Genomic DNA, 8180 nt, shown 5'->3' on the forward strand with positions numbered 1-8180 from the left:
GAAAGCAGAAGGTTGTATTAATCGCAAGCTTTGGAAACAAAGTTCAAAAGTGGACAAAGAAGGATGGTGATTCTTACAAACAAAAAAAAAAAACCACGAACCATTGAAAACCAGACCTAAAATAACCAAGAAGGAAAGCTCAACAAAAACAACATACCATGATATACAAAAGAAACCTAAAACACCAACAACCAGCCCAAGAACTAAAAGATCAAAGCTAAACACCAGAGAAATCCCTAGAAGAAAGAGTGACCCTGCTGAAACAAACTAAGGGAGATATTTTGCGCCTACCCTCCAAACCCGTAGAAGGAAGAGAAGAAGAGCCCTGCAAGAATTACCTTAATCTTCTAGTAGCAATGTTAGCCGATATGTCTTCTACTGTTACTTCATCGAACAATCATAGGTCATCCCCAATATAATACTCATCGCTAAGGCTTTCCTCGCTCTTATCATAACACCCTGAGGTTCTTGAAGCTCTAAGGAAAGAACCATCATATGGTTCTCCTTCAAAACATGAGGAGTCAACACAATCTCCTTCAGCACTCCTGAATCTTCTTCGATCAAAGCGACATGCTTATCCTTTTTTCTGTCATTTTGTTTCACCTTCTTAAGAAGAGATCTCTTCCTAAGCAACACGACCTCAGAACCTCCATCTGTCAGCATCGTCAAAACTCTACCACAAAGTCCCAATGGTAGAATCTCTATAAACAAAGCCTCATCTGGTATCCTTGATTCAAGAGCAACAAGCATGGAAGAAAGCAAAGAAATACTTTCTTCTTCCTCAAAACAACGTCCAATCTGACAATTGTAAAATAAATGTGTCATTTCCTTATATTTTGTTTAATGAATATAATGTTCCGAGTAATTTGTCTTTTGGCATGAGGTGGACTGGATAAAAATAATAATAATTACTCCTGCTGTCCTATATATCTGTCACTATTTTAATCATATTTTACCAATTATACCTTTAACTTAATGGTGGTAGAAACATTAAAAAGGTCAAAATGTGATGAGCTCTTTACGAGATGCTTGTCTTTTTCAGTACTTCACAATCTTCTAATTCTTAATGAATTCAACATGAAATTTTCATGTTCTGTCAAATATTTTATTGTTTATTTTATAATTATATGAAAGATTAATGATCAAATTAGTCCATGAGTTTGTAAGTGGGTTTGATTTTAGTCCTTCTAAAAAAATAACGTTTAGTGGCGGTCATTTTTATAACTACTGGCGGTTTTTTACCGCAACTAAATGTCATTTTTCCTCAGATGAACTAAAATCAAACTCGCTTATAAACTCAATGACTAATCTGATCGTTAACCCTTATATGAATGATTTGTAAATATTAAAGGCATGCTTGATATGATATCAAACTCATAATTTTCCACTTCATTTCCACCTTTATTTTATATCTATTTTTGTATTCTCTTTCAACCATATCACACATCACTTTTTCTCTTATAACCAAAAAAATCATATCCTCACATATCATATATCATATTAATCCCTAAAGCAATGCTTCCTTGGGGAAAACAAAACCAATCCACAACCAGCTAAAAAGACATTTGACTAGATTTGAAAAAATCAACTAACTTCCCGATTGAAACACTATTCTATATCCAAACTAAAAACTTGAGGATCAAGTTAAAGACATGTCAAAATCTATTTAAACCTGCCCTCAAGATTAACATGAACTGCATCATCAGTTTCTATCACATAGACAAAACAACTACCGGGTAATATTGGTCTAGAGCGATGGCAGAGGAAAGCAAGGTGATCCTACACGGTATGTGGGCTAGCCCTTATGCCAAGAGGGTTGAATTAGCCCTTGAACTCAAGGGGGTACCCTACGAGTATGTGGAAGAAGACTTGGTAAACAAAAGTGAGTTACTTATCAAGCACAACCCTGTTCACAAGAAGGTTCCAGTTCTTGTTCATAATGGGAAGGCTATAGCTGAATCCCTTGTGATCCTAGAATATATTGACGAAACATGGAAAAATAGTCCGAAGCTGCTTCCTGATGATCCTTATAAGAGAGCCCAAGTGCGCTTCTGGTCTAAATTCATCCAGGAACAGGTAATTTACTAAGTTTCTTTTATTTTAACTTACTCAAGCATGTGCATCAGGGCATGTCTCGCTTCCATGATGTTAATTAATATTGGTATTAATAGCTTAAACTTTTACTTAGTGTATGTTTTGTTCTGCATCTCAAACGCGGATCTGAGCTCAAACATGGATTTGAGTCTCAAATATGGATCTCCGATGCAAAAGAGAATAAGAGATGTTTGTGTACTCACATATGAGAATCAGATTTGAAATGGTATCTGTGTGGCTTTGCATCCATAACAGGTTGAAGAAGAAGAAATAATAGAGAGAAAACTGATGAGAACTAATAACATTTTTTTTGTCCTTAGCTCTGATCAGATCAGAAAGGGGATTTGGGTGGCTGTGCTCCTCCCTTTTTTTGGCTTGTGATGCGTGGCTCTGATTCTCCTCTGTAGTCAAATTTAATATATTAAATTGGAAACATTTATAAATATAGTTGGATTCTAAGCTTAATATCTTAATTAAAGGGAAACATTTTGAATGTGTAATGAAACAAAATAGCAGTTCAACCAAAAAAAACAGCAGAAATCAAAAGACTGATTTTTGTGTGTTGAAATTCAAGTGTGGGTGATGAAGAGAGTGTTTGCATTGTTTTAGAAATCCCTGATCAAAGGCTTCTATTTGAATAAGCAACTGGGTGTTGCTTATAAATATTTGACTAGGATTATATTCCAAATTAGTATCCAAACACCCGAGCTAGAAGTTTCACATCGACTAAGAATAAGTTAATTAATTAAGGGCAACATGTGTAAAGACTCCTAAACTTAATTACTACCTTACAGGTTTTAGGTGAAGTGAAGTCTACTCACTATTCTGGTTTTATATAGTACCATACTTTGATATGAATTATAGGAGTGACTTTACAAGAAGTCGGTTTCAAGTTGAAAGTTGAAACTACTTGCATTAGTTTTTCTGAACTTGAAGATAGTTGGTTAGCATTAGCACTCAAAACAAAGCGCTACTGTACGTTCTAATGCCTTGTTTATTTTTTCCGCTCTAATTTTATGGCAGATATTAGAGAGCACATTTCAAGTACTCAAAACTGAGGGAGAAGCGCAACGGAAAGCCGTTGATGAAGTGTACGAAAAATTGTATGTGCTCGAAAACGGAATGAAGGCGTTTTTCACAGACGGCAGCAATCCTGGCTTTGAGGAAAACAATGCTGGAATCCTAGACGTGGTGTTTTGTTCGTTATTTGGGGCATACAAGGCTCAGGAGGAAGTTCTCGGTCTGCAATTCATAGTGCCGGATAAATTTCCCGTGTTGTATTCTTGGCTGATCACCATTGTTGAGCTCGAAGCAGTGAAAAAGGTTGCTCCTCCACATGATAAAACAGTGGGTATTCTTCAACATTTTAGGCGCTATGCACTAAAATCTTCCACCGCAACCTGATAATGTTGAAGTACAAGTGTGAATGAAAGAAGTCACACATTAAATGTATGAAGAAGTAGGGATTGAGCTGTTTATATGTGATTTGGACATCATCCAGATACATCCACTCTGACATATATAAGAGGCCTATTGTCGCATGCTTCCTCTATCTTGAACGTTGTTCCTTCATAATTGCTGATTTGAGTTTCTGTTATATCAGCATTTGAATGTTTGTTGCTAAGTTGTCTATTTAAATTTTTGTTGTATCAATGATTTGAATATCTAATGTAATAAGCTTAGGCTTATCTGTTTGGCCTATATATACTGTATATATAAGCATCAATAAAATCAATCCTTTGATCCTTTCTACCAGTCTAAGTTTCTTTATGGTATCAAGAGGCTTCTCTGCTTAACCATTTCCATTGTGTGGTTCAAGCTAAAGTGGCCAAGCTTTTTATTCCAAACTAATTTCTCATCTTTATAGCAGGTGTTAAAGTTGTTGGCCAATTAGTTTTACTCTCTCTTGGCTAACTCCATTTATTGTAACTCACTCTCTATTAACTCTTCACAAACTCATAGCAGTTGTGATAGATTCATCATGGCAAATTCGTATACCGTTGCTCAGGCTAGGCAGAAGGTTCGCAACATCTGGAGCTAACTCTGGCCAAGGAGTCTTCTTTGATTTTTCCTGAGTCCTAGTGAACCATTGATGTTTTGATGAGAGCTAGGAGAGCTTGGATGCTTGCCAAGCAGCTTAGTATTGTCTTTGATGAGTCTGATAAAGAAGCTATTAAAGGTTTAACATAGCATCTTAAAGCTTGTCACCCTAGATTATACGGTGATTCTTAGAGGATTATTATTTGGCCTTAGGTTTCGTCTGTGATGGCTTGTTGATTGTCCTTTGACTTATTTTCCTGTTTTCTTTTAGGTTATCTTTTTGTGGTAGGGAATTCTCTATACATTAATTATGAATCTGAGATTTTCTCTTGTTTCTTTGGGGTTTGCTCTTTAAAGTTGAGGGGTGTTTAGCATTCTTTAGGTTGATGCTAAATTTGTATTTCTTTGAGAGCCTGCTCTCAAGTCCTTCCGTTTAGTAATTCAATCTTGGTCCCTTCTGTGGTGCCTCCTCCCAGGCGCAGGTATGGTGCCTCTGCCTATTTGGACCAGTAAGAATGTGGCATGTATTAAATGAGTTGACTTTTCTTTTTTTCTGAAATGAATTAAAATAATAGGAAATGATTTTCAGAAAATATGGTTTTATAAAAATAAAATATTTATTAATTTGCTAACAGGTCCCTCAGTTAATTAATTACCACAGTAAAAGTAATACCCTCATTTGAATTGATATGACTATTGATGTTCCCTCTGTTTTGATAACTGATACACTTCCTAAAGCAGAACATTCCAGAGAAAGAGAAGTGTGAGAGACTGAGTGACGGAGACGATGAGAGTGATCGACGGTGGAACGGCGGTGGAACGCGACGACGAGGACCGACGGTGGAACGCGACGACGTGAGAGAAGAAGGCGCCAGCGATCTTCGCGATTTCAACATCACGGTATGTTCTTCATCTTTTCTTTTCGTAGTTTTGATCTTCAAGTATTCTCTTCTGGGAGTTAGATCTTAATGAAAGAATGGTTTTTTTTCTCAGGGTTTGTGTTCTGATATCGTTCTCATATCTTTGTCTGAGTTAAAGTTTTGATGTTTTGATGTTTTGATGTCTACGGTTATTTTTCATAACTTGTAATTACAATGATTCCAAATAGGCTCTAGATTTGAAAATCAACCTTGTATATCACATGCATGTCATTCCCCTTTCTTTGTCTGCATTAAAGGTTTGATTTTTATGTTATTTATGGTTTGTAGATTTGTTATGGAACCTTGTTTATCACATGAGTGTTCTTTTTTTGGTGGGATTGAACCATATTTTTATGTTGATATTGAATTTTAAACGTCTGTGTTCACATTCTTAATCTGTGCTTTGAACTGATTATTTGTGTTTTTGAAGAGATGAGTCATACAAGTGCTTATGGCCCTTACACACCTGGTTTCAATAATGTGATAAAGTTAAACCTGGTAATTTTTAGCTCCTTCCATTTGTGTTGGTATAGTTATATGGTTTAAACATCAATTTTAATAAGTTTTATTGGAAAAACATTAGGATGACGTGGAAGTTCCATTAGAGTTTATTGCACAATACAAATCTATGCTGGGAAATCATGTTGTTGTTAGGGATCCTGTAGGGGGGGAGTTCACCTTTCAGTTGGTTGTTGGTAATAATGGAGGTTTGCTCATTGATGTTGTGGACAAGTTTGTAAAAAGGTATGATTTGAAACGAAATCATTGGGTAGATTTCTCCTATTGTGGAAAGAACAAGTTTTCTATCAGGATATTTGATAGAATGATGAATCAAATAAGCTATGGTGCTGGCCCTTCTGTAAGGCAACCTGATGTTGGGAGTTCAGGTAAGAATGGTGAAGAGGTGGTTGTTTCTGATGTTGGTGATAAGGATGAAGTTGGTGGGGAAGTTGTAGTGGCTGATGTCGGTGGTAAGGTTGAAGTTGGTGGGGAAGTTGCAGTTCCAGTGGCTGATATTGGTGATAAGGATGAAGATGGTGTGGAAGTTCCAGTTCCAGTGGCTGATGTTGGTGGGGAGATTCCAGTAGCTGATGTTGGTGGGCAGTTTATGGATGTGGATAACATTGAAGAGAATGATGTAATTATGATATCAAGTGATGATGAGGAGGATGATGGAATCGTGCAATTAAGTGATGAGGAGGAGGATGATGGAATTATGCAATTGAGTGATGGTGAGGAGGATGATGGTGTGGAGAGGGTTATTCATAATTTTGATAAGGTCATTAGCAGCTCTGATTCTGGTGGAGGCCAGACAATGGTAAGTACTTGTTTTTAAATTGTAGTGCTACTTGTTTTTAAAATTTCATTTGCTGTATGTGATATCTTACAATCTAATACAATGTTTATTTTTTTATTTTCAGGCATTGCCTAAGTTGTATGTGGTGAATCATATTAGGGCAAACTGGGAGAATATCGTTCTACAAACCCCTAGGGGTAGAACTTATAGTTGTCTGCTGAAAAGAAGGAATCCAAGGAAGATTGATACTCCAATCCACATTGCAAAGGATTGGTATCAATATGTGAAGGATCATGAGTTGAAGTATAGGGATGTTGTGCACTTTAGGCCAGTTAGCACTCACAACAATTTGGTTAATGTTACCATTACCCGTGGGCAGCCGTAGTGAGTTTGATGTTTTGTTGATTTCCTATTAATGTTTTCAGTTTGGACCTTGTATGTTTTGCCTTTGTTTTGTGCAACTTTTGGACTGGCTTGATGCCCCTGGCTTGTTAGACCTTTTTGGATATGTTTTGTGCAACTTGGTGTTTTATGGATCTTAGTTAATCAATGACTTTATATGTTATTAAGGTTTCAATTATTTACTTATTAGTATATTTATGTAGTGTATAATATATGGCATCTCAATCATTCTCTTCGACACAAAGAAGAAATGGGATTGCTGATGGAAGGCTTTGTACTTGCGGCCTTACCCCAGCCCTAAAGACTTCATGGTCTAGTAGTAATTATGGACGAAGATATTTTCAATGTCCTTTGAAGGTAAATAGGGAGTTTTTGTTATGTATTCAGTTGACAACAAGGAATTTATAACTTATGAACTTAAATATACGCAGGCTTGTGGGTATTATGATTGGCTTGATCCCCCTGTGCATGGGCAAGTTGTTGAAGCCCCCATGACTGCTGCTGTGACTCCTGGTAAAGTTGTTCAAGCCCCCATGACTGCTGCTGTGACTCCTGGTCAAGTTGATGATTGCTTTGAAGGATTAAAGAGGGCAGAAGCTTTGATCTCTGACTACAAGAGAAGGGAACAAATGTATTTCATCGTTGTTGTTGTCTCTTTGGTAGTTGTTGTGCTACTTATTTTGTTTAAGTGGTTTACACAAGCTTTGGATATGTAAAACCTTTTATGAGAAGTGGTCACATGTATGTGTACTCTTTTTGAATTATTAACTCTTTTATGAGAAGTGCTCACATGAGTCCTCTTTTTAAAATATTAACTTATCTAAATTTACATTTTTTAGTCTACATAGTAATTTAATTAAACTGTGTAAGTAGATGATGAGAAACCTCCAAAAATGACTATGATAAAACTATGACAAAAGAGCATACAAAAGAACCAAGAACATTTGCTATATTAAGTGAAAACTGGTCCAAATAAAATAGTGAGTAAATAGTGCTCTTGTCAAACTTGACTATGATTTACTATGACAAAAGATGTTACTATCGCTATGAAACATGTTTTCAACTGTTTTTAAGTGAAAATGGGTCCAAATAAGGTTGCTCTTGTCTAAGTTAGGTTGATCTTTCTATTGCTATGAATCATGTTTCTATTTTCAATAGAAAATGGTCCAAATATAATACTAAGTTGCGCACTTGTGTTCTTGTTTAAGCTATAACTATTATTGCATTTGAAGAAAACATGATCTAATAAACATGATATAAGACAACCAACGCATAAAAATTTATAAAAGCAAAATTTGGCAACTAGTGCCTTAACCTGATCAACAAAATTTGGCAACAACAAGTGCCCTGAAAAAGGATTCAATGCGTCCACGCTTGCGCATACACAAAGATAAATCACGGAATAAAAAACATAGATTGTGTCTAAC

The 8180-nt window shown here is 36.1% G+C and overlaps 3 protein-coding genes across 3 annotated transcripts; all 3 read left to right on the forward strand.

Moving 5' to 3' along the window:
* The first annotated feature begins 1614 nt into the window (after positions 1-1614).
* LOC130734166 (glutathione S-transferase U9-like) lies at positions 1615-3849 on the forward strand. Its single transcript, XM_057586492.1, has 2 exons — positions 1615-2076; positions 3118-3849. The coding sequence occupies exons 1-2, from the start codon at positions 1756-1758 to the stop codon at positions 3496-3498; spliced, it is 702 nt and encodes a 233-aa protein (XP_057442475.1). The 5' UTR covers positions 1615-1755; the 3' UTR covers positions 3499-3849.
* Positions 3850-4194: 345 nt separating this feature from the next.
* On the forward strand, positions 4195-6884 carry LOC130730236 (uncharacterized). The gene is made up of 4 exons (XM_057582189.1): positions 4195-4273; positions 5485-5552; positions 5638-6372; positions 6476-6884. Exons 1-4 carry the CDS (start codon positions 4195-4197, stop codon positions 6734-6736), a joined length of 1143 nt encoding a protein of 380 aa, XP_057438172.1. The 3' UTR covers positions 6737-6884.
* An 82-nt stretch (positions 6885-6966) lies between these two features.
* LOC130730241 (uncharacterized) lies at positions 6967-7469 on the forward strand. The gene is made up of 2 exons (XM_057582196.1): positions 6967-7110; positions 7185-7469. Exons 1-2 carry the CDS (start codon positions 6967-6969, stop codon positions 7467-7469), a joined length of 429 nt encoding a protein of 142 aa, XP_057438179.1.
* Positions 7470-8180: the final 711 nt, after the last annotated feature.

Source organism: Lotus japonicus, chromosome 1 (genome assembly GCF_012489685.1).
Source record: "Lotus japonicus ecotype B-129 chromosome 1, LjGifu_v1.2".
In the NCBI taxonomy this organism is placed as follows: Eukaryota; Viridiplantae; Streptophyta; class Magnoliopsida; order Fabales; family Fabaceae; genus Lotus; species Lotus japonicus.

Bases quoted from the DNA above. Each gene is read 5' to 3' on its own strand.
- LOC130734166 (XM_057586492.1), top strand. From the start codon at position 1,756: ATGGCAGAGGAAAGCAAGGTGATCCTACACGGTATGTGGGCTAGCCCT. The intron at 2,077-3,117 runs GTAATTTACTAA...ATTTTATGGCAG, and splicing joins CTAAATTCATCCAGGAACAG to ATATTAGAGAGCACATTTCA.
- LOC130730236 (XM_057582189.1), top strand. From the start codon at position 4,195: ATGAGAGCTAGGAGAGCTTGGATGCTTGCCAAGCAGCTTAGTATTGTC. The intron at 4,274-5,484 runs GTTTAACATAGC...GTGTTTTTGAAG, and splicing joins TGATAAAGAAGCTATTAAAG to AGATGAGTCATACAAGTGCT. The intron at 6,373-6,475 runs GTAAGTACTTGT...TTTTATTTTCAG, and splicing joins CTGGTGGAGGCCAGACAATG to GCATTGCCTAAGTTGTATGT.
- LOC130730241 (XM_057582196.1), top strand. From the start codon at position 6,967: ATGGCATCTCAATCATTCTCTTCGACACAAAGAAGAAATGGGATTGCT. The intron at 7,111-7,184 runs GTAAATAGGGAG...AAATATACGCAG, and splicing joins ATTTTCAATGTCCTTTGAAG to GCTTGTGGGTATTATGATTG.